General features: G+C 37.4%; 1 protein-coding gene across 1 annotated transcript in view; it reads left to right on the top strand.

Moving 5' to 3' along the window:
• Window positions 1-23,060, top strand: part of LOC134657135 (uncharacterized) — an 86,657-nt gene extending 63,597 nt beyond the window's left edge. The window contains exon 21 of the mRNA XM_063512686.1: window positions 22,888-23,060. Coding sequence (XP_063368756.1) covers window positions 22,888-23,051 — 164 coding nt within the window. The 3' untranslated portion in view covers window positions 23,052-23,060. The remainder of the gene's footprint in view (window positions 1-22,887) is intronic.
• The last annotated feature ends 4,084 nt before the right edge of the window (window positions 23,061-27,144 follow it).

The following is a 27,144-nucleotide window of genomic DNA, read 5'->3' on the forward strand; positions in this document are numbered from 1 at the left end:
TTTTTTTTTTTTTTTTTTTTAATCTTTATTAAAGAAAAAAGGGTTTTTTCACAATTGAAAATGTCACCCTTATTGTGACATAGCCATTGATGTAGAATAAAGAACTGGATACCCAATCAGCCGCAAAAAATGGCCCCGCAAAAGTAACGTGAAAACAGATCACGCGTTACTTTTTCGTTTAGTCTTGTTTGGAACGCTCAAATGTGAAGTTGTCAAAAATGACGAAATGTGCAGTAAAAATATGCAAAAATAACAACGATAAAAAAAGGAAAAAGGATGGAATTTATTTCTTTCGGTTAGTTCTTAGCATATTACAGAAGCATTACAGAATTTATGTAATCTGGTGGTAATTTCACGGTTTTGAATAAATTATTTTGTTAGTACCAAAGAATCCCTGTCAAGGAACAAAAATCCAATGAGTCGATGTGAGGTCTATATTTTTTTAAATTTTTATATAGAATTCATAAGGAATATTATTATGTTTAAATTCAAGATTTCCACGAAAACCTATGCGACGTGCAGAGTGGACTGCTATTATAGCAAGAGATAGGGGTGATGCACTTTTTAAGCCATTCAAAACGGCACTTGTGTGTTCGGCCCATTTCCCTGTTTCTGACATATACACCACCAATAAGGGCCTACATCGACTAACTGCAAATGCTTAACCTGTCTTAAAGGTAAGTCAGTTCATTTTAAACTGCATTCTTAAATTTATTTTAATGTATAGGTCATATATAGAGTCTGGCTAACCAAAAATTGTTGATAGATATTTCGTTGTTGTATCACTAATTGTCTATGATTTTAAAAAAGAGCTAAAAGTCAGTTGTCAATTTATATCATTCATTCAAATTGTTTGCGGTTTATAAGGGGTTTATTTTAAATATTTTTTATAATTTTAATACTGAGTGAGGTCCGCAAACTATTATTTAAGCTCGTAAATCATTACGACAATGTGCGAAGTCGACGTGTAGCGTTGCATAACGAAAAACAATGCGAAAAACTGCAATGTTTACAAGTCCTACACAAATGTAAACAAATTATGAGGTTGGAGCTCTATAAATATTTTGATACTTAGCATTTAGCATATTTGGCATAGTACTTATGTAATTTTTTTGGTGATGGATTTATATTACGGTATTATTGAGCTAGGTCTTATTTACACTACATTTCATTTTTCGCCTTGTTACAATGGTGAGAAAGTGTAAACATATGTGTTTATCGTTGACTGTACTTTATATAGTGGTAGAAATTATGTAAGCTGACTTTGAGTGCACGTCAACGTATATTTAACTTATATCCTTAGGTATCTTACGTGTGCACAGAAAATCAAAAATATTTTCTAGTATCATAACTATAACTCCTACTACACAAAGTGTGACCAGCCTAAGATTTTTTGAATTTCCCGCCAAACATTTGTGTAATATTTCAGTAGCCAGACTCTAGTTTAGTTAAATACTTTAAATAAAACCGGCCAAGTGCGAGTCGGACTCGCGTTCCACGGGTTCCGTACATTAAGTCCGACTCACGCTTGACTGCACATTTCTAATAGGTTTTTCCTGTCATCTATAGGTAAAGAACTATTTTGTGTATTTTTTTCATAATTTTAGACCCAGTAGTTTCGGAGATAAGAGGGGGGGGGGGTCATTTTTTGCCTATTTTCTTGAATAACTGCTAAACTATATATCCTAAAATAACAAAAAAAAATTAGATTCTTACAATGAGCTCTTTCATTTGATATGTAACACGATATAGTTTGAAAAACTTTATTTTTTAATTTTATCATTTACCCCCCAAAAATGGCCTCCATATTTAAAATTCATTTATTTACGTTACACGTCCATCTTTGGGTCACAAACTTACATATGTGTGCCAAATTTCAACTTAATTGGTCCAATAGTTTCGGAGAAAATAGGCTGTGACAGACGGACGGACAGACAGACACACGAGTGATCCTTTAAGGGTTCCCGATAAAATTAAACCATACCAAGAACCTGTGTACGTTAGTTATAATGAGTAATAACCGCGATAGTTTAAGGAAGAATATAAATTTGTTTTATTTCTTATTTTGATTTTTCTGTAAAATTATATTAAAGTATACCAAGCGACTCCATTCGTTCATTATTTTAGTTTGACGTAAATACAATGGTCACGTTACGTTAGTGCCATCGGACTAAATTTTTTAACAGTGTTGGTACCTCTGTTTGCAAATTTGACACTTAACGCTTACGACATTAAGCTCTTTTATGTACGAAACATTTATCTTGACTCAAAATTTACGTAAGCGTTTTTATCATCAATGCAAATGATGCGAAACGTCATTGGGATCCACATTTGTTGACGTTTTTGTTCTGCTTTGTGTGTCTATTTCTTTTATATTAAGTCAGTGGACATAGCAAAACAAATCAACTCTTATTATCTACGCTTAATGCCTAGGTTAACAATTTCATATATTTTCATAGCCTTTTTTGATTGTGGGAAGGCTAAAATTATGTTAGCTTCACCTATGTCATATAAATTACAATTGTATTTTTGCATGAAATTTACCCTCTCAGCCTCGTTTCGGACACACTCAACCAAGATATGGAACACATCTTCCTTTACCCCACATTCGGTACAGTTTGGAGACTGGTTCTTACCCATGATGAATCCGAAACTATTTAATGGTATGTGTCCGGAACGCAGTCTGAGAGCAGTAACAATATCCGATCTGGCCATATTTAACCCTACAAACCAAGGGGTCCGTAGCAGATTGGGTTGTATAGTCCGATACCAGATACCTTTGCTTAGCGATCTTTCATTAAAATATTCTTTCCACATATCAAAGCACTTCTGTTTCACTCCATACAAAAGATCATTATGGCATGGCAACCACCTAGTACCCGGTCCGTCCGTTGCCGCCTCTTTAGCGAGTCGGTCTGCCTCCTCGTTGCCCGGTATCCCAATATGTGATGGTACCCATTGTAAAACTATGACTGTTTTATTTGCTTGCAAGTTACGAATTGACCTTAATATACTATAGGCTATCGGTGCGCCTCGATAGTTCGAGGTGCATCGAGCCAAGTGTTGTAAACCGCTTCTTGAGTCTGTAAATACCACGAAGCTACCCGTTTCGAACGACTCAATGTAAGAGAGGGCTTCTGCAATTGCCAGCAATTCAACATTCATAGAGGACGTTTTGACCTTCAACCGCAACTTAATACTACTATTTATTTGAGGATCAAACATAGCCAGACCGGAATCCCCGGTATCCCTAGAACCGTCAGTATAAATGTGATAATAATTTGAGTAAGTCGATGTTATAAAGTCCGTACATGATTTTCTTAAACTCACTGGGTCACATTGACGTTTAGGTATATTTATGTTACTAATATTAAACTTTAGAACTTCGGTTAAATCTATATCGCTGACCCACGTATTTAAGGAAAATATCTCTAATTGGTTAGTTGAATACATTTCTTTCGATTTGAGGTACTCGTGTGTTTCTACTAACAATGGTTTCTTTTTCCGTCTCCAGAACCGGTTTTGAGTGCTCACGGCCAGCTGGTTTACAATATCAATATTTTCAGCGTGATCGAAAGACTTCGACTTGAGCCAGTATTTACTCGCCAGGTATAATCTACGGATATAAAGCGGTGGGAGGTGAAGTTCATATTCCATAACGTGTATTGCCGTACTTTTTATGAATCCCCCTATTGTACGCATGCACTGATTCTGCAGTTTATCTAACCTACTCAAACTTTTTTTGGTACTAGTATCGTATAGAAAGCTGGCATAGTCCACTCTGCTACGAATAGATGCAATATATAGTCTCCTTAAATAAGTCTGGTGCATACCCCACCCAGGTCCCGCTAAAACTTTAAAAACATTTAGAAATCGGAAAGCATTTTCTACAATAACCTTTATATGTTTGCTCCATTTTAAATTTCGGTCTAGCCAAAGGCCCAAATATTTTATGTCGTCTACTGTTTCTAAGGGTATATCATTTATTTTAAGACGGATGGGATCCCTCAAGAAACCTCTTTTAAAAACGCAAACTTTACTTTTAGATGTCGAAATGTCCAACCCTATACAAGACAATAGCACTGAAAAGGTATTAAGCGCGGTTTGCAGTTTTTGTACACTCTCGCCTAGTTTCTTACCCGTAATAAATATAACAAAGTCATCTGCGTACTGTGAGACGTGTATATCCTCGTAATTTTTTAGGGTCTTACATATGTTTAAGGTTGCTAAATTAAAAAGAAAAGGTGACATAGGATCCCCTTGTGCTAGGCCCTGACTGGTACTTCTACATATAACCGATTTGTCATTTATCAATATATTTAAATTCCTGTGTTTCAAAAAATTCCAAACATACAGACATATTTTTGACCCAACTCCAATTTTATCTAGTATGTCTAACAGGAAATAAACATCTACATTGTTGTATGCGCTATTCACATCTATAAAACATGCTATTGTGTGCTGATTATCCGCGAAACCGGTTTGAATTTTCGATACTAAATAAGTTAAATTATCTAAGGTCGATCTACATTTTCTAAAACCAGTGGTGTATTGCGATAAGATGTTTTTCCTTTCCACATACCATTCCATGCGATTCGTAATAATAATATGAAACAATTTACATAAGCAGGACATCATCGATATAGGTCGTAAGGATTCCGAATGGGGTTTAGGTATAGGGATAACATTAATATCTCGCCATTGTATTGGTACAAAACCGGTACTTAAAAACATATTAAACAGTTTTAAAAGAATGTACTTTGCGTTATCGGGTAAGTTTTTTATCATGGAATAGGAGATATTATCAAGCCCCGGTGAGGTGTCTTTATGGCGCATATTTCTTTCTAATTCCTGTTTTGTAATAGGGCGTTCTAACTGTGTATTATTAGAACTAAAAAGTAAGTCTTCCCTGCTGACGTAATCCGGCGTTAAACTATATAATAGTTGTTGTGCCCGTTCTTGGTCCACATGAGATTGACTATTCTTACACCCTTTAAACCACCGCATTCTTCGCCACATATCAGCTTGTGTAACATTTTCACTTAGTGATGAACAAAACTTTTGCCATGATGTATCTCTCGCTTTCCGAATTAATCTCTGGGATTCCTGTACTCTGTGTTGAAGTTGCTCTAAATTGTTAGGAGTTGGGTTTCTTCTAAATTGTGAAAGTGCTAACCGCCGCATTGCTACCGATTTCGATAGGGTTGGAGTCCAATAAGGTTTTGGTGAAAATTTACTGCTAGGTTTGTTACAAATTTTAATAGATGGAATGTGTAAATCTGCTGCCATAAAAATATATTCTATAAAACTGTCATATGAGAACTGCAAGTTATCCGTTACTTTAAAATTGTCGAAAAGATTAGTTAACAAGACTTTATATGAACCTCAATTAGCTGCCTTAAAATTTCTACGACTTAGAATTGCGTCTCTTGATGTGGAGTTACCCCAACAACTGACAGAAACTTTAATCATAAAATGATCGCTCCCTAAACTTTCATTTAAAATCTTCCAATCGAAGTACAATGCGATATCTGACGAAGCGAAAGTGATATCTGGCGACGACTGTTGTAAATGATTGTTAACTATCCGCACACGGGTCCTCTCACCATTATTAAGAGACACAAATTCATTACCAATTGAAGTATCTAGTAACTGAGATCCCCTCTGGTCAATTTTGTACGACCAGTTAGTGTGGTGACCATTAAAATCAGCCATAATTAGTGTTTTTCTATTAAACCTTGAGAATAAGACCTCCCAATCGTTAAGATTAGTTATGACCGAAGACGGGCAGTACACTGATAAAATATTTTCTACTCGGTCGCAATTAAACAATTTTACGCAGACTATCTACAACAACTATAGCTGCAATACTGTTGCGACATTACTGCTGTGGCCTTTACGGTGGAATTTCGGTGATGCCGCGATTTGAAAGTTTAAGCCGTCACCAGGCGTGGCTCACTCCGCGATTTTGTTGCGTCGCAACAAGTCCCACACCAATTTTGGTGGCTAGCCATAGGCCGCGCGTGGCGCTTATGCCACCAAGCGGTCATAACTGTCGTAATCTGTAGAGTGAATCTGCTGTACCTAGTACTATTATTTATTCTGTGCTGTCACTCATTTTATTAAGGAAATTAACAGTGAAAGCGACTGGGGCATAGCTGCAGCAAAAAATGTCGCAACAGTAATAACTAATAAAGCTGCCATCTGAACGTCACATTTACTGTGGTATTTGGATGGCGACGTTCAATCTAACATTATATTTTTTAAGGAAATTGACACTGACATTGCACATTTCCTACAGCAGCAACGCTGCAGCAGTAACGCAGCTGCAGTCGCCATTCAAATACTGTAGGTACAAAGGTAAATCTAAGATGGTGTGTGTACTCAGACGAGTCAATAATATTTTAAATAGGCACTTAAATTCATAACACACGTGATTCAGGAACAAATATTTACGTAGGTATGTCTGCGACCTAACTCCGGTTTTACTTCCCGTCCCGTTTTGGGTACCTAACGGTCTAATTCGAACAATGCTTACAAGATGTCACAGTGATATGATACCGTTCTGTCAGTGTCAAAAGTGATGTTTTTGCCGGCGATAGCCCATCGTGTAGAGGAGCCATAACTCAAATCCCCATTATGTCGTACACTATTTAATTACACGACAAGATTACACGATTATAAATTTATCAGGATGACAGGTATACATAATTATGATCATTTTATGGCGTGTCAAACTTGTCTGTAGGTTTTGTAGGGGGTTAAGGGACGCATGAAGTGTGCTGCGGTGACGCGAGCTTCGGCTTATACTTGGAGTGCCTCCGAGAAGGTAACAGTGCGCGGACCGTGCCACTCGAGGTAAGTTGCAAACGAACATTTAAAAAAATCTTGCGATCAATTGACAACATTTTAAAACGAACATGGTGAATTACGCTACGACGGTTATAATTTAGTTTTGCGCGGTATTTACGCAGAGATAGAGATACCTAGTGTTACCTGATGCTCTACAAGTGATATTTTGATTATTAACGGACGGTCCCAAAAATATAAATATTTGCTATTTTCATGCAATATTTTTAGAATCACTCATTACTTGCATAATAGCACCACTAAGCCAATAGACAATTAAATCAAGTATGAATATTATCTAAAACTATTAGTTATCAGAGTAATTTATTGATGTAAGTATCATTATAGTATCGGCCGTGCCCGCCGATAGTCACGACAGCTATGGCATCGTCAATTATTATCATTATGCTGTTTATTATATTTCTTTTTCTACTCCCGTACTTTTATTTGTAATTTAAAGGACCGTGCACACACCTTTAAACCCCTATCTTATAGTTGTCAAGACAAGTCTTTAGTCTATTCCCCAAAAAAGTATTTGTGCATACACGCAGTATCTTTTTGGCACTTTTACGATACTTCGTGTAATCACCACTTAAAAAATATTGTATGAAATACATTGTTGCCAACCTAATTTTAATTGTCATATCTGACATATGAGTGAACCATAGACATGTTTTTTTATTTCATTCATTCTTTTCCCACCCGTACCCTCCATTCTTTGCTACTTCTTGAATGAAAAATATTTGTTAAATTCACAATTTTATTTCAAAGTAAGAGCTTGGTCGTAGATAAAGTATTGTATGCAACGTTGTTTAACTGAGTCAAAAAATACTCGTGGCGTCTTTATTAACAATTTTCGGCTCGCCCCAAATTGTTACTGTTAAACAACGTTGCATAACTTGCATACAATACTTTTTCTACGACCAAGCACTTACTTTGAAATAAAATTGTGAATTTAACAAATATTTTTCATTCAAGAAGTAGCAAAGAATGGAGGGTACGGGTGGAAAAAGAATGAATGAAATAAAAAAAACATGTCTATGGTTCACTCATCTGTCACATATGACAATTAAAATTAGGTTGGCAACAATGTATTTCATACAATATTTTTTAAGTGATTACACGAAGTATCGTAAAAGTGCCAAAAAGATACTGCGTGTATGCACAAATACTTTTTTGGGGAATAGACTAAAGACTTGTCTTGACAACTATAAGATAGGGGTTTAAAGGTGTGTGCACGGTCCTTTAAATTACAAATAAAAGTACGGGAGTAGAAAAAAAAAATAAACAGCATAATTATTCCGCTTACCGATTATACCTTAAATAATTAAATACGAGCATAATGATAATAATTGACGATGCCATAGCTGTCGTGACTATCGGCGGGCACGGCGAGATCTTTATTAGTAAAACAATTATCTGTCTGTCTGTTTCGGAGATTTTGCCAATGATTCGACATCACTACACCTTATAACACAAAGTCCCGCGCCGCGTCTGTCTGTGTGTAATGTATGTTCACGATAAAGTCGAAAACGATTGAACTACTGAACGGATTTTTATGCGGTTTTTAAGGTATCAAATATCAATAGAGTAATTCTTTAGGAAGGTTTAGGTGTATATTTTGTTACGGTTTTGTGTAACGCGTGCAAAGCCGGGGCGGGACGCTAGTCTTGTATAAAGGTAAGGTAGACGTCATCCAACACTTAATAGAGGTGAGAGCAGGGTATAGGGCATTATAACAAGTGTACAATTTACATGTATACCCTCTATACTTTGTGCATTCGTATTTGCATTATTTGACACATGTCACTCACAACAGCAATACAACGTAATGTCTTGCACATCGAAATCACAAAGGAAGACAATTGCATTGCGAACGTTTACGTTCTACGTCTTATTTTTTTAAATTTAGGGTGGACAACCCTAAACCACCGTTATGAATCGGTAGTCGTCTAAGTAAATCGATATAAATTTTTCATTTTAGGTCGCAACAATTCAATTCAATTCAGTTCAATGTTTTATTCATAAAATATACATTTTACACGTCAAACTATTAAACATTATTAAATCTAGGTAAATTTTGTTATAAATCATTCATATTACAATAGGTATTAGATATTTATATCAAAGCATTATTCAATTTATTATATCTTCTTATTATTATTTATTAACCATATAATTCTAGCTTTATATAAATCTCAAATAAAAATTCATTAAACGTCACAATTCGATACCTCAGTCTAGGTGCCATCCAATCGTAATCGCTTGCTGTGACAATCGATTTGGGTTAGTTACATCTCTATATACGTCACTCATAATGTGTCAAATAATGCAAATACGAATAATCCCACTATAGCTGCCCAGAGGCCTTTAAAAAGGTCTTCCGTTCCATTCTAATTGCATTTGTCTTGGCAAGTTGTCTGGGCGGCTAGAGGCTAAAATTAATTTTTAGTTTCAACTTATGTGATATAAGCACAGACAAGACATCCTCTAGACTGAGCATAATAACGCTACCCCCTCTGCCAATAGTGGCAGCGTATATGTATAGACATATACGGTAGTTTTACTCCATCTTCGAGTCAAAGTGTCAGAATGCCGTGATTGGTCCGTGTCTTTGAATGGACCATTCACGGCACGGGATTCGCTCACCTCATCCCCCCGCACCCCCGTATTTTTGGCAGCATCGGTTTCATGAATTAATTGCTCTAAACTCCGTCTAGAGGATTCCTAGTCTATGGAATAAGCAAGTGTCAATTGTATTGTTTTCAAGTACAGTGAGCTGCGAAATTGCTTGCAGAAATTATGAATGAATTCATTGATAAATTCGCCGTAGACTTTTGCGGCTGACGGTACAGTCACCTGCAATAATATGTTACTCTCCGAAGGCCGCAAAAATATATGACATGCTCATATGGTTCTACAAATAAGATCGTCTCAGATATTATTGCGGTCTTCGTTGTGTAACATTTTATTGCAGGTGACTGTACATTAAAGCAACACAAAAACAGTTGTCTTAATATATTTGCATAATATTAGCCAAGCGTCAAAGCAGATAACTATGACACCCCATTTTTATGATATTTTTGTAAATAGATAGATAACAAACACTATTTCCAAACAAATCGCTGTGAAATAAACGATTCGACAACATGACAAATTTAATTAATGGCTTAAGTAACTTTTGTTGTGTTGTGTTATACATTTTATTTCAGATGTCGTTAGACATGTAGCCGGCCGCTGTCTCTTGATTGGTCAGTGTTACCAAACATTCGGATGACTTTCTTAATATAGCGATAGGCTTTCTTTGTTGTTTAAGTGTCTCTGACATGACCTTGCAAAAGTCTTCTGATTAAAAACAACCAGACTTTCATATTAAGTTACTTATTGAAAAAGAATGGAGTAAGGTGCAGTGCCATGGGATAACTTCGAAAACGGGGTTATTTTGAAAACCAAATATCCATCATAAAACCTGAAACACTTCATACTTTAGCAACATTTGGAGCGTTTTCACATTGCCCGATCCGATATCAGCAAAAACATTTTTTTACATAAACGCTTTCTTCAACAAGAAACAATAGAAAAAATATAAAAGCGGGCAAGTGCGAGTCGGACTCGCCCATGAAGGGTTCCGTATTTAGGGGATTTATGACGTATTAAAAAAAACTACTTACTAGATCTCGTTCAAACCAATTTTCGGTGGAAGTTTGCATGGTAATGTACATCATATATTTTTTTTAGTTTTATCATTCTCTTATTTTAGAAGTTACAGGGTTGCGGACACACATTTTACCACTTTGGAAGTGTCTCTCGCGCAAACTATTCAGTTTAGAAAAAAATGATATTAGAAACCTCAATATCATTTTTAAGACCTATCCATAAATACCCCACACGTATGGGTTTGATGAAAAAAAAATTTTTGAGTTTCAGTTTTAAGTATGGGGAACCCTCAAAATTTATTCATCAACTTCCTCGCGTTGTCCCGGTATTTTGCCACGGATCATGGGAGCCTGGGGTCCGCTTGGCAACTAATCCCAGTAATTGGCGTGGGCACTAGTTTTACGAAAGCGACTGCCATCTGACCTTTCAACCCAGAGGGTAAACTAGGCCCGTATTGGGATTAGTCCGGTTTCCTCACGATGTTTTCCTTCACCGAAAAGCTAGTGGTAAATATCAAATGATATTTCGTACATAAGTTCCGAAAAACTCATTGGTACGAGCCAGGATTTGAACCCGCGACCTCCAGATTGAAAGTCGGACGTCATATCCACTCGGCCACCACCGCTTAACCCTCAAAATTTATTGTTTTTAGGGTTCCGTAGCCAAATGGCAAAAAACGGAACCCTTATAGATTCGTCATGTCTGTCTGTCTGTCTGTCCGTCTGTCTGTCCGTCCGTATGTCACAGCCACTTTTCTTCGAAACTATAAGAACTATACTGTTGAAACTTGGTAAGTAGATGTATTCTGTGAACCGCATTAAGATTTTCACACAAAAATAGAAAAAAAAACAATAAATTTTTGGGGTTCCCCATACTTCGAACTGAAACTCAAAAATTTTTTTTTCATCAAACCCATACGTGTGGGGTATCTATGGATAGGTCTTCAAAAATGATATTGAGGTTTCTAATATCATTTTTTTCTAAACTGAATAGTTTGCGCGAGAGACACTTCCAAAGTGGTAAAATGTGTGTGTCCCCCCCTGTAACTTCTAAGATAAGAGAATGATAAAACTAAAAAAAATATATGATGTACATTTACATTACCATGTAAACTTCCACCGAAGATTGGTTTGAACGAGATCTAGTAAGTAGTTTTTTTTTATACGTCATAAATCGCCTAAATACGGAACCCTTCATGGGCGAGTCCGACTCGCACTTGGCCGCTTTTTTTAATTAATGCGATTCACAGAATACATCTACTTACCAAGTTTCAACAGTATAGTTCTTATAGTTTCGGAAAAAAGTGGCTGTGACATACGGACGGACAGACGGACAGACAGACATGACGAATCCATAAGGGTTCCGTTTTTTGCCATTTGGCTACGGAACCCTAAAAAGGCACTTTTTACTCTTTGCTTTTTTGTAGTCATATAGGTCAATATGAAAACGCTCTTACGCTACCTACTGAAAAGCTTTGCCATGGCATCATGTTTACTGTTACATACTTGCGATTTCAAAAATTACCCCCCTTTCCAAGTAACCCCGATGCACCTCATGCACCTTTCACGTTTACTTTTTATACAACTGTGTCAGTTTTGCAAAAGCCGAGACCGGTTTTCTTACGAAACGTATACTAGGTATGTACATTGTAGTGACCATGCGTACGGTCACGATCTTACGATAATAAGAGCATTTTGTATGCAGCATCGAGCCGACATTGCTCTGACGCTCTGTCAAAATGTTTCAAGTTGGACGTTAAGGATATTTACGAGACCGAAATAGAACAAACATTGTATTTTATTGTCACATTAACCTTCTGATCCTTGCGCGTAACTATTCCAAATTAAATACATCAAATTGTTTGTTTTCTTAAAATCCTGAATATTTTCTTACATACTCGTACTAAATACAAATCTAACTTAAGTAGAGATGATACTATACAATACAGGATGGTCCAAACCTTGACGTTCAAATAAATAAATTAGATTGCTCGACTCCAGGGCAATGTTAGCCAATTTTTGTAGTGTGTAGTAGCCAAGTGTAGTATTCGAGTTATAAAGTTCAACGATGTGCGACGAAAATATCAGGCGCAGTAACTAACTTAAGAATCTTAAGATGTATATAGTGAACAGTCATCTTACTCCTAAAGATTTTGTTCCAGGATGTTCATATGGTTGGCATTGGCAGCGGTGGTACTGGCGTGGTGGGCGCGGTGGCGCGCAGGGCGCCGACGGATGATAGCCCTCGCTTGTCAGTTACCCGGCCCGCCAGCGCTACCCGTACTTGGCAATGCTTTGAGATTCATGGTCCCATCCGAAGGTACGTAGACTGTAGCCCTGTTGTACAGAGGAAAATGTTCACCGGCGGTGGCGAGCGGGGTGACGACGAATGTTAGCTCTGGCCACAGCTAGCAACCCGGCCCGCCAGCGCTACCTATACTTGGCAATGCTTTGAGATTCATGGGCCCATCGAAGGTATGTAGACTGTAGCCCTGTTGTACAGAGGACAATGTTCACCGGCGATGGCGCGCGGGGTGTCGACGAATGTTAGCTCTGGCCAGCTTGCTACCCGGCCCGGCAGCGCATCCACCCGTACTTGGCAATGCTTTGAGATTCATGGTCCCATCCGAGCTGTTGCCCTATTATAGAGGACAATGTTCATCGGTGGAACTTACAGTCATAGTGATAAGTAGGGTTTTTCAGGATGTCCCTGTTTAAAACGGCAGATTTGAGTAATATCGAAGTTATAACTTCGAAAACGGAAATATATTATATAAAGTATAGCATTTTATTATTTTTCTAAGAAGCGTCCGCTTTTTGTCAGGAGTTTTTTAACCGACTTCATGAAAGAAAGGAGACGAGAAATTCACAATTTTTCTCTGTCTAATTTAGCCTGTATCCACCCACTACTGTTGTAGTATTACACTTTCCTCGGTGCTGTACTAATCTCATCTTTATTACTTTTGTATCTTCATGATCTCTTCGAAGAAGTATGCTTGACCTATTTGAATAATTAATACACGCGCAATCTAAACTTAATCACTCGTTCCTCATCATATTATCAATTTATCAAGTGACCAGGAAAAACAACTAGTTTAACTATAATTTCCCTGTAATTACAAATTCCTGATAGTCAAGTAAAGTGCAACAAATTACCGTTGTAAGGAACAAAAGTAATTGGCCATGCTTACCATGACTGGTTGGCTAATAACCACATGTACCAAGGTATATGTTTGGGAATACAAGAAGAACCAGTTTTTAAAAGGATTGTCGTGTGCAGGGCCGTCTTAAACTATGCTGGGGCCCCTGGGCACATAAGAATTTGGGACCCTTTTGGAAAGTAAAGAAAGCTAATTAAACTAACATTTGTCTACTATGATCTTCTATTTATTATGGGTAATCAAATATATGGTAACTGTCTGTCCTTTGGGGCCTGAGGGCGGGGCCCTGGGCATGGGCCCCGTGTGCCCTTATGGTAAAGACGGTACTGGTCGTGTGTCATTATAATTATAATTATTGACACTGAGGAAAGGAATCCCCAATATAAATTCTTAAGCTTCATGTGTTCCTGGTTCGTATTAAAAAAAGACTGTGAAATTGTAATTATTTTTTCTCTGAGAGCTACTGTACACTAGAAAAAAATCACGACCCTTACCATGAACTTAGATTACTTACCATTAGTTCAGTCCATTGCCCTTACTCGCCATCAGGAGAACGACACTAGATAGGTAACTATGGAGTAAGTAGCTGTATTATTATTAATATTATGACTATGGTCTTCTGTAAGGTGCAAGTACTAACCAGTTGGGTTCCACCAGATTCTAAAAGTGACGTTTCTTTAAACAAAAACGTGACGTTTGACACTGACATGTCTAATCCATATCTTATCGTACCTAGTTCGACTCGGGACGTTATTTTCTGTATCATTAGACTTTTATACGCGTCGTTATTATTTAAAGCGTCAGTTGATAGACATTTTAATCGGCGGATAAGATCTTGATAGGTACCGAAGATATAACATTATTATTCGAGTCTATGTCAGTTTTCTGGTCCAATAACCCGATGATAAATTTAAAATAGTAATTATGATAATCAAAGAATTCTCAATGAAATTCATATAATTTAAATGAACTAGCAGCAACCAACTACTATTTGACCTATTTCAACTATTTATTTACGTATGATTGTTTTGTTTTATTATACTAAGTGCTTTCATTGGATGATTAGTGATTACTTATTATCAGCCTATGCTTAATTATAAATAATTATATAACATAATATCAATTTTATCTGGCATAATAAAGATTAGGAATGAACAAAATTAGGAAATGTTTGTGTATGTGTTTTTACTGCGCCATACTGCCTTATTAGGTCCAGATTGAAAAAAAAATGGTAGCGCATTCAATTCCTTCAGTTCTAGGTTTTATATTCATTAAATTTTATATGTGGTTATATGGTAGATCATAAAAATAGGTGTCACTGCCTCTTGCTATATCTCCTGTTGGGCGCCTGACAATATTGGAAATTACCTTATTTCAGAACTGAACAACGTGGTCGGGGAGCTGATGCAGGAATATGGCGACGTGTGGCGTTTCTGGCTCGGGCCCGACCTCAACGTGGTCGTCAGCGATCCTGACGACGTCAAGGTAATCTTATCTTATTTTTAACCGACTTCAATTTCATAGAAGGAGGAGGTTCTGTATTCGGGTTAGGCTATTTTTTTTTTATGTACGTTCACCGATTACTCCGACATGCGTGGTCCGATTTGAGTAATTCTTTTTTTGTTTGAAAGGAGCTACCTCCAAGTTGGTCCCATATTAATTTGGTTCTGTTCTGATGATGGGATCCATGAGGAATTGAGGGAACTCCTCAATTTTTAAAGGCACATGCATGGTGATTTGGGTGTTTTCTTAAGCAACTCGAGCATTTTCTCCCGAAAACCACCAATTTGATGAAGTAGACCTGATAATGATGATTGTTTTGATAATAATGATGATGATTTTTAAAAATGTAGTATGTTCAGCGATTAATCCGGCACCTGTGATCCGACTTGAGTAATTCTTTTTTTGTTTGGAAGAAGTTACCTCCAAGGTGTTTCCGTATTATTTTTGGTTCTGGTCTGATGATGAAATCCATGAGGAATTGAGGGAACTCCTCAATTTTTAAAGGCACGTGTAAAGTGATTTCGGTGTTTCCTAAAGTAACTCGAGCATTTGCTTCGGAAAACCACCAATTTGATGTAGTGCGACTGTAGCCTTACCATGAGTTCGACACTACCCCTGATCAGTAGCCATATCACAAGTTTGGCATTGACATATTCGCTATTAACGTCTTCGTAACTTACTTTTTATGCATCTCGCTCGCACTAATATGCCAGTACGAGCGAGATCTGCGAGATGCAAAGAAAGTAAGTTACACACACACTAGCGAATATATTAATGTCAAACTCGTGGTATGCTGGTAAGCCTACTGATCGGGGGTTAGGGTTAGGGATTAAGGGGTCGGGGACTGGCGGTTGAAGGGATGTTGCTTCAGGGTCGAGGGGTTCCTGGATCAGGGGTTGATGCGCTGTGAGGTTGAGTGATCGGGGGGGGGTTGAGGGATTGGGTCAGTGGCGGGGCGGAGGATGGATTTAGTGTAGTGATAGTGACAGGAATTATAATTTCCCAGACGGACTCGAGAAAATTCCTGATTAAATATTTATTAAAGTAATAGGTACACGAATTTAATGTTAAACGTGATCTCGTTTTTCATTCATGCGTCGCGCTCTTAACAATGCGTTAAAACTAAAAATTGAAAAATAAAAACTTTTTACAAAAAAAAGAAAACCGACTTCAAAAAGGATGAAATAAAATATTATCCTTTTGAAGTCTATGCGTTACCAACTGATATGTTTGAAGTCGGTGCCAAGCCAAGTAGTAACAATACCAGTCAAAAATAATCAGCTTTATGGCTATAAATCCCATTAGAACTGTACTAATAATAACTATTGTAAATGTGCAAGTAATTCTGTCTGCCTCTTTGGCGCCTTTTCATGGCTAAATAACTGAACTGCTTTAGGTAAAATTTGGCAAAAAGGTAAATTCCTTGAATTGTTTTATATTTTGAAATGTAGTCCTCTGGATAAGGGACGGGAAATAACTCAGTCCCAATCCCACACATTTGTAAGAAATGTTCTTTAAAAAATACGACGGCAAAAAAATGCATTGGTTTTACACTATGTGCCGACAAACATGGTACGAACTGCGCCAAGAAGGTTTGATCGTGTGTTCTTAGGTACAGTCGACGTCAAAGATATGTTCACACTTTTGCACCTTACTCCTTTGTAATAAGGCGAAAAGTGTAAACATATTTTTAACGTCAACTGTACCTATAGAAAGTACGTTCATTGTCGTCGTGTAAGACAATCCAACGTACATCCTTATTGAATCGCACCAAAATCATGGTATGCAAAAAAAATTTGGCTTGGCACCGACTTCAAACATATCAGTTGGTAACGCATAGACTTCAAAAAGGATAATATTTTATTTCATCCTTTTTGAAGTCGGTTTTCTTTTTTTTGTAAAAAGTTTTTATATTTAGTTAGTTTTAGTTTTTATTTTACAAATCATTCATTTTTAATATATATTACATAGGTCACTCGTCAAAATTAACAGTTCCTTAATTTGATAATCAGGCAATAACAGGTTTTAAAATAAAATGTCATTTTTTTTTTATAAAATCATCATCGAAAAACATGGTTCTTCTAGTAGTAATTAAATAGGTAGACATTTCAGTTTTAACAAATATTGTCTCGCTTTCTAAAGATTTTATATCATTGGGAATTTTGTTACTTACATAACTCTGAGACACTTTTAGACCTTGGCGAGTCGTTGAGTAAGAACAGCCAGTCTGAACAACCTTAAGCTGTTTGCGTCCGTCCCTTAAAGACACTTCGACCCATTTCATAATGGGTCGAAATAATGGAATGGAATGGAATGGGTTCTTTGTACAGTCGCCATCAGATATATCGGAGCGGCCAAGATGTTCACAATATCTGAACACGCACTCTAACGGCTTGACAATAGAGGCGTGTTCAAATATTTGTGAGCGCCTTGGCCGCTCCGATATATCTGATGGCGACCGTACATAATTAAATTAAATATTATATTTCAGAGTCTACTCACGAACTCGAAAACTAGCACCAAAGGACCGCAGTATAAGTACATGGCTGACTTTTTAGGAGAAGGCATTCTAAGCGGGTCAGGTACGTTGTCCTAAGAACTCTTTTTACTCGGTCGATAATTTAGATTTAGAAAAACGTTACTATGTAAATACTTACTATTTGAATCAAAGAAGATCTCAATCTTCTTATTTATAGTCGACTTAAATGTCTAATCACTACTAAACAGTCTTAGTCTTAATAAGTGTTCCGTGAACAAAGTTTTGTACGGAACACTAAAAATGTGAGTTCTCCTCAATAACCAATTTGAATCAAGGACAGGCTATGCCTAGTGTGGGAGTCAGCATAAATGTAACACTGTTATTATACTTATTATTCTATTTCAGAAATAAAGAATTTGCATTTGTATTTATATTTGAATCTCAAAATCTCAAACCTACGTGTTCTGATGCTTAAATAAAAAATTACAGGACCAACTTGGCGAACACGCAGGAAAATAGCGTTGCCCAACTACGGCCGGCGGGCAGTGGAGAACTACGAAGAGGTGTTCAACAGGGAGGTCGACCACACGCTGGCGAGGCTGAGAGGCCGAGTCGGCGAGGCCTTCGACATTTACGACGACGTCGTCCTGGGTACCACTTACACCGTTTGCCGTAAGATTTCTTTAGTGTTATTCTAATACGTGACTTTGTGAGCGGTACAATCACCTTGGCTCCACAAGTTTTCAAAAATGTCCAAATATGAATCTAAAAAAAAAAACAACGGGTTGCACTCCGGGAGTGCCGGCAGAAGTGACAACTCAATGACATTGTAACAGTTTTTCGCGAGTTTAACATTTTCTTCCCCACTTCAAAAAGTGCACAGCGCCGCTAAAGAAGTTTTCACTTCAAAAATATCGAACCTGTATCCACACAAAATTTTACAAGATCCGTTGAGAAATGCAACCTATAGAGAAGAACATCCTTGCCTACATACGAAAGCATTTTGCAAACGGTTTGTCGATAAATACCAATGGTATAAAACCGATAGAAAATAAGTGATAGAACAATAAAACTCGAGTATTGGACTCGTTAGAATTTTCTAATTGGAAGTACGTATCTAAATGATTGACTGAACGAAAGTTCAGTCGAAGATAAAAACTTGTATAAATAAAACATAACCATAACCACACAATATACCCGAAATTCTGCATCACTTTTCTCATGTAGTCTATGTTCTTATTTTCAGAGGCATTGATGGGATTGACTAGACAACAAACACTGAACCTGCCAAATATGCATTCGATCATCCGCGAATCACACGAGTAAGTAAATCCGCTTTGTTCATGAGTTTAAGCAGCAAAGAATACTTATTTGACAGGTCAAATAAGTATTCGTACAGCAGGCTGTAGGCTGTAGGTAGTGAAAAAGCTTTCTTAGGTATCTATTAATTTATCGAAATTCTGTTGCAGATTATACTTACTCGTCTTCATGAGAATGACGAAATGGTATCTTCAAATAGAACCCCTGTACAGAATAACAAAATATTATCAAACGCAAATAAAGTTTATAAAGAAAATGCAAGAGATGGTAAACGTTATTGTGCAACACAGACTTAAAGTTCTAGAAGCCATGGATGATGAGAGGAAAATGGAGATCCTTAAATTAGAAGGCGACAATGCACACAACACTGAACTAAGTGTCGTGGATAGACTTGTGTTGTCTAATCAAATATCAAGCTATGACGAAATGTTGAGGGAAATATTTACATTATTTACTTCGGTACGTAATTTTAGAACTTTATAACATAAGGGCCACTTGCACCATCCCACTAACCCGGGGTTAAGCAGTTAAATCGTTAACCCAGTGTCAAAATGTACTGGTAACCATGGTAACTCCAGGTTTCACCCCGGGTTAACCCCGGGTTAGTGCAATGGTGCAAGTGGCGCTAAGTAGAGTTTATTGGTTGTACCATTCATATTCATATTCAATCATTTATTTGCATAAAAAAACACAGAAATACAATTTTTAAAAACACAGAGCTCGCAACAATACAGAAAACAGAAATAATAAAACACACATAGCTATAAGTCAAACAGAAAAACAAAACAATAATACTAAGTCAAATGTCAGGTTATTTATGTCAGGTACAATGATCAAATACAATTTCTATGACATAACTTAAACTAAGGTAGGTTTAACAGTAATAAAAATGAATACTATGTCCAAAATAATAATAATAAGTCAATAGAGAGAGTCAAGATATCAGATTACAAATATATAATAAAACATTAAAAGCACTGATCCTTGTGGAACTCCATATTTAACATATTTCTCATCGGATCTTATTGCATCTTCATTTGAAATACTATTTAGTTGTACATATTGGCACCGGTTGGACAGGTATGATCTCAACAAGCAACAAACATTAAACGAGCAATGAATTTTTAAAAAGGGAATACCTAAATAAAGTTGAAGATTAATAATATATAACATGATTAGATATGAACTGCCAGATAAAATTATATGATCTCTTCACCGTCTTACAAAATAAAAGCAACATTTCAAACACAACTGTAAAATATATTCAATTTATTACAGAGTCAAGAGGCAACGGCAAAGATGGCATCTTTCTTATTGCTGATGATGGCGTATCATCCTGACTACCAGGTAAAATTAAAAAGACCAATTCTTAAAATATAAATATAGTAATATTTAAATATAATACTTAATATTTAAGCGAGATGAATGTTTATTCTCAAGCGGTAGCGTAAAGTAGGTCAATTCAACCACTGAAAGTGCAGCATCTCGACTATCATCTAGATTAACTGTCAGATCCGTTTCACTGTGTATTTTTCAATTGTAATTATATTTATATAGGTATATATACTTAGCATATAAAGCTCTTTTAATAAATACAAGAGTTGCTCGTTTAAAGGTATAAGATAAATTGTATTCATGCAACAATAGATACAATTACAATCTAAAATTAAAAACTAAAGAACTATGCAAAAAGCTCATCGATACAACCGGTGACAAGAGAGCTGGCAGCTTTCTCTCACAGCGCATAAGTATTGCCATTCAGCGAAGGAATGCTGCCAGCATCTTTAGCACAATACCGCGGGGGCCTTATTTAGATGTTTAAATATTTATTATTTATTTTAAACAGGCTATTTGTAATTTTAAACAGGAAAAAGTGTACGCCGAAATAAAAAGCGTGTACGGCGACAGCGACAGAGACGTCACTGATGACGACATCAAGCAGATGCCGTACCTAGACATGGCGTTCAAGGAGGTCCTGCGGCTCTTCCCTATCGGAGTGATGCTGCAGAGGACCATCTCTGACGATATTCAAATAAGTACGTATCCAGACTCGGACCAAGATAACCTCTAACAAAAAAAATCTGTGAAATCATGTTGATTATAATGACACTCTTACAATTTGTTCTGTCGGTGCAGAGTTCGCTCAGACGGACTTTATTTTCCGCATTAACCTTTTAACCTGCCAGGGTATTTCGACAAACTAACGAGTTTGGACAAACTCGTCATCTTCCTCGCGTTGTCCCGATTTTGCCACGGCTCATGAGAGCATGGGGTCCACTTGGCAACTAATCCCAGTAATTGGCGTGGGCACTAGTTTTTACGAAAGCGACTGCCATCTGACCTTCCAACCCAGAGGGTAAACTAGCCCGTATTGGGATTAGTCCGGTTTCCTCACGATGTTTTCCTTCACAGAAAAGCGACTGGTAAATATCAAATGATATTTCGTACATAAGTTCCGAAAAACTCATTGGTACGAGCCGGGGTTCGAACCCGCGACCTCCGGATTGCAAGTCGCACGCTCTTACCGCTAGGCCACCAGCGCAACGAGTTTGGACAAACTAAGAAGACGAAAGCGTCTTCTTAGGTTTTCTACGGTCTAACTATCTGTATTGTATATTACAAGTGCTATAGTTATTTAGGTTCAAAAAAGGGGTATTTTTGAACGAGAATATATTTGGCGCGATGAATATACATATGTTGGCTATATAATGTTGGATATATCCCACAGAAAACATTGACATTGAAACAACCATTTTTTTCCCGGTATCGTAGTTAGTTGATCCCATAGTATAAGTCGCTCAGTATAGCCTAATATATTCATTTCGCGTAATATGGCTAGGTGTCAAAAAATAAGTATAATACCTTTATGTAATTTCAAAATAATGAAACGTTAAACCTTTGAAAGTGTGTCACAAGTAAATTGGGTAGCGTTGCATCTGTATCCATTTAGATTAAAATCAGTGTCTTAACACTTGTTTTTTGATGTGATCGTGCATGTAGATTTGATTTGATGCAAATTGCAAACTGTTTGTTCAATTCTACAAAACCTACCCTGTAGGGCTAAGATGGCCGGCTCTTTATCATTTGTCACCATGGCTGACACGTTCTAACAAATATGTATGTGCGAAAGTGACGCATGGCATGACAAGTGATAAAAATGCGACCACGATAGCTGGTCTGTTTTAGGTAACGCAACATTACCGGCGGGCTGCTCGCTCGTCATCCCAATCTTCCACATGCACCGGGACAAGCGGTACTGGACCAATCCGAACAGCTTCGACCCGGACCGGTTTAGCCCCGAACAAGCGCAGCTGCGGCGCGGTAGCTGCTACATCCCGTTCAGTTTGGGACCAATGGATTGCATGGGTAAACGATTTTGTGTTTTATTTCTAAGCAACATGCGAAAAAAAAGTTATAGTTGGTCAAACCAATTTGACAGTCAGTAAGAACCAGGAAAACTATACTCATCCTTTTCTTTTGGGTACTAATACTAGTGTAAGACAAAGATAGTATGATTCTCTCTGTCTATGTTTGAAATGAGACAGTCCTTTGACAAACTATAGTGTCAGTTTCGATAAATCTGGAGGCCAGTCCGAATTTACACACATTTCGTTGTCATCCGTTGTTATCATTCGTACGTGCATTTATTTTTACTTGTTCGTACATGTACTTATTGGCGTGAGCGAGACGCACGGGCGAATGATAACAAAATGTCATCATTTTAACACTAATTGTAAGTTCGTATTGGGTTATCATGCGTTTCGCCCGCGCCAATACATGAAGGTACAGACAAGTAGGTACCTACGAGCGAATTGCACGGTAATTGAATAACATGAATCAATATCATTCTGATGTCAATATACGTTCGAATTGGCATGTTAGTATGTGTGCAGAGATCATATCAATGGAATATTTTCAGGGAGATACTTCGGCACCAAACTAGTGAAGACCATGTGCGTGAAAGTGTTGCGTGAGTTCCGTCTGACGTCTCCAGAGTCGTACGAGGACATGCGTCTCGTGCTGGCCGTGTCCGTCGCCTCCGTCAACGGCTACCCCGTACAGCTACATCCACGGAAACGTTAACATGTTCCTTAAGACTATGTGAAGGTGTTGCGTGAGTTCCGTCTGACGTCTTCGGAGTCGTACGAGGACATGCGTCTCGTGCTGGCCGTGTCCGTCGCCTCCGTCAACGGCTACCCCGTACAGCTACATCCACGGAAACGTTAACATGTTCCTTAAGACTATGTGAAGGTGTTGCGTGAGTTCCGTCTGACGTCTCCGGAGTCATACGAGGACATAAAATTAGGACATAAAATTTTGGAAATTGTGATACCTATTTAACTTGTTAAGCATATGTGTGCATGTTAGTTTTTAGATTATAATAAGGATTACCTATTGTTTAAAGGCTATTGTTTTGTACTAATTGTTTTGTTTAGGTGCATGATTCGATTAGTTAAGTGAGCGCTTTATTCGCCAACAAACTGGTTACAGTTTGGCGACATCATAAATTTTGTTTGTGAGCATGTACCTTTTGTGTATTAAAAAAAAAAAAAAAAAAAAAAAAAAACATGCGTCTCGTGCTGGCCGTGTCGGTCGCCTCCGTCAACGGTTACCCCGTCCAACTACATCCACGGAAATGTTAACGTGCTCCTTAAGGGACATAGCAGACTGCCGTCGCATGTCGTGCGAAGCGACAAATTCACGTGCGGCGACGACGGTCCGGTTGGTGCGATTTCCTTCGTATCTTACAATTTTCTTCGTCACGCAAGCCCATACTTTGTATAAAATGTATTTTTTCATCCTTTCCTTTTTCTTAAAGATTTTTATATCGTTGGCACTTGTTACTGCATGTTAGCTCTATTTTTGTGGACATCTGTTATTGGCTTTGTGTTCTGTTCAGTGTGCTATGTATGTATCATGCACTTTTCGTTTTGCTGTTGATGCCCCAAATAAATGAAATAAAAAAATTAAATCAAATCTTCGTCCGAAGCTGCGATGCGCGACGGATCGCGTCTACGTACAAAATCCGTAAGTACGTTACTGTGGAGCTCGGTATGGCATACCTTGTGAGCACCGCATGTTCGTCCGAAAGCACGAATCGTCGTGCGATTCGCACCTTTGCACGGAGAGACGGAGCCAATATGTTATATCGTGCGATTTTTACATACAAATCGAGATGCTACAGTACAAAAAAAAAATCGTAGCATCGGACGTCGTTCCGAAGTGCGAATCAGTGTCCTATGCCTAGGGTTTGCACGACGGATCCGAAATGTATGGGAAGATCCGCGGATCCGAATCCAGATCCGGATAATTTCATACATTCCGGATCCGGATTGCAAACCCTACCTATGCCCCTAAAACATGAATTACGCATTCTCATTACGCATTTTCATTACATTGCAGTATTCGATGGGTCGGCTATATTGGATGTAACCTAAATGAGCCTTTAGTATCTTATGTAATCAGCCACTGATGAATCTCCTATCGATCGCTACAAAACAAAGTGTGGTCCTACATTAGTATTAAGAAACTGTAAATAATAATAATTAAATCATATAAACCATAAATTGTTATTTTAATTACTATACGTTTTTCAGTGTTAAAAATGTTAAAAAGGGTCACTCACATTTAAGTCTAAACATATTATACTACTCTTTAGTTTAAGACGATTGGAAGGCCCAATGCCCTTGAGCGTCAGGGCGGAGCTAAGCGCTCTGTACCCGCACCACCCGCTTACCCCGCTCGCTGCGATCGTACGTGAATTTTGTATCGCTGCACCGCCACGAGGTTCAAAGAATAAGATACAGCCCAGAGGCGTGCAGTTGGCGCTATACTCGTATACATTTTGTTTGCAGATATTTTGTTGTTTGAGTATGAGTAGATAATGCATTTAGTGGAGGTCGTAAATTACATTTCACGGTTAATACGACTCGCGTCCTGTTTAAAACGCCGTATAAAATTATATTATTATTATATATTACTTACCCATCCCGTTACGCACCACGAGTAAAGCATTATGTGCGATTGCCAAGTCATTATATGCATTACAAATTAAAGATATATATTTGATACAGTTTTAACACCCCCTGGCACTGATTAAAATAACGGACTTGGTTTCACATTACATCTCAAAACTTTTTTGTAGTAGAAGCGTTGCGAAACTTGCACCTTTTTACATGTAATGTTTTTGATGAGATCTCATCTCTTTTTGTAGGCAGTCCTTCTTTTCGGGTACTCATACTATGTATACACATATCATAAAGAAACACGTCTTCATTCATACTCACATCGTACATCGTAGTGTACCTTTACTTTACTACCTACTATTTGTAGGAACTGCAACAGTAACTTTGTAATAGCAAATATTTATATGGGATTACAAACTTACTTATGCAGTTCTTAGATCTTTAAAACGTGACTGATATTGCAATATTTTTAGGTTTTCTATGGCTTGATAAGCTGAAAACTACTTATGTTTAAAATTTGAAGCTTGTGGATATACTAGAAGTACCTTAGAATTATGATGATCGTAGGTGAGGGAGTGTGTCAGTGTCGAAAATAAGGAACTTTGACGTACAATAATTCTTAAACTACTAGTTCAAATTGAATGTTTTTGAGAATATATCTTAAGCATGTTTAGCCCTATATATTACTGAAAATTCAGGGTTTTAGCTTCAGCCAGCACAAAATTACAGGACGTCGAAAATGGCCTGAATCGCTTCGAGAAAAGGATGGTACGGCCGTGCCTCTTTTTTTGCTCGACTTGGCGGGGGCACTGCCGTGCCCCCAGATTTATTTAATAAACTAACATCATTTTAATGGGTAACAATCCTAAAAATGTAATGGTTTCTGAATCAAACTATATAGTATATACCTACAACATAAATTGCCAATGTTGATCAATTTTTTTAGAAATTGAACTTTATTAAAAACGTTAAATTTTAATGGCAATATGTCGGCGCATGTTCGAAAACATTTTTTATATATTTCAAATGAAGCTTTCTCAAACATAAGTGGAAATATTGTCATTACGTTCGTAATAATAGGCTGCGAAACACCGTGTTGCGCGCGCTAAAGCGCGTCACAACCAAATCAACATTCTGCAGTTATTTAATCTTTGGCCACAATAACTCCAATTTTATAGCACCTCGGCTCAGAACAAGCATGCAGAATACAAGGAAGGCACGGAGCGACGAGCGACACAGCCTCCTCGTCTCAAAGCTAGCACACGACTGCCGGCCACGCCTTTTTCGAGCTACATACGCACAAAATGTTGAAAAATATTAGATTTCTTAAAAAAAAAATATTTATTAACATTATTCTACGTTGCATTTGTAGTATCTGTTAAAACAATTATTCTAGTCTAAAAATAACTTTAATCGAATAAACCGTTTACTAGAAATAGGCAAAGTTAGTCGCAAAACGGCCTGTCGTAATGTTCCTTTTTTGGAAAAACTATAAGTCATAGGGAACAAGTCAAACGTTAGAAATGTTGTACATAAAACGTAAAATCATATATATTTTTTTTCATATTTTTTTGTTGAACCGTTAAGAAGATATAGACTCTAGAATGTTAGAGTTTTCGGCCAAAAACAGCGTCTAGCGCCTTAAACGCTCGCTCGCTCCATAACAAGGAGCTTCACGTGAGTGACCTTTTTAAAATATGTAATAGGTAAGTACAGATGTACTGAATAATCCTTTCCCATCGTTCATGCTACGCATTAACGGCATATCATTCTACTTCGGTCAGCGTCAAAACTTTTTGTACTGAGACTGACTAAAGTAGCATGACCATTAAAAAAAAGCGGCCAAATGCGAGTCGGACTCGCCCATGAAGGGTTCCGTATTTAGGGGATTTATGACGTATAAAAAAAAATACTTACTAGATCTCGTTCAAACCAATTTTCGGTGGAAGTTTGTATGGTAATGTATATCATATATTTTTTTTAGTTTTATCATTCTTTTATTTTAGAAGTTACAGGGGGGGGGACACACACATTTTACCACTTTGGAAGTGTCTCTCGCGCAAACTATTCAGTTTAGAAAAAAATGATATTAGAAACCTCAATATCATTTTTGAAGACCTATCCCATTCATCAAACCCATACGTGTGGGGTATCTATCCCCACACGTATGGGTTTGATGAAAAAAACATTTTTGAGTTTCAGTTCTAAGT

Source organism: Cydia amplana, chromosome 19, assembly GCF_948474715.1.
Source record: "Cydia amplana chromosome 19, ilCydAmpl1.1, whole genome shotgun sequence".
Classification (NCBI taxonomy): Eukaryota; Metazoa; Arthropoda; class Insecta; order Lepidoptera; family Tortricidae; genus Cydia; species Cydia amplana.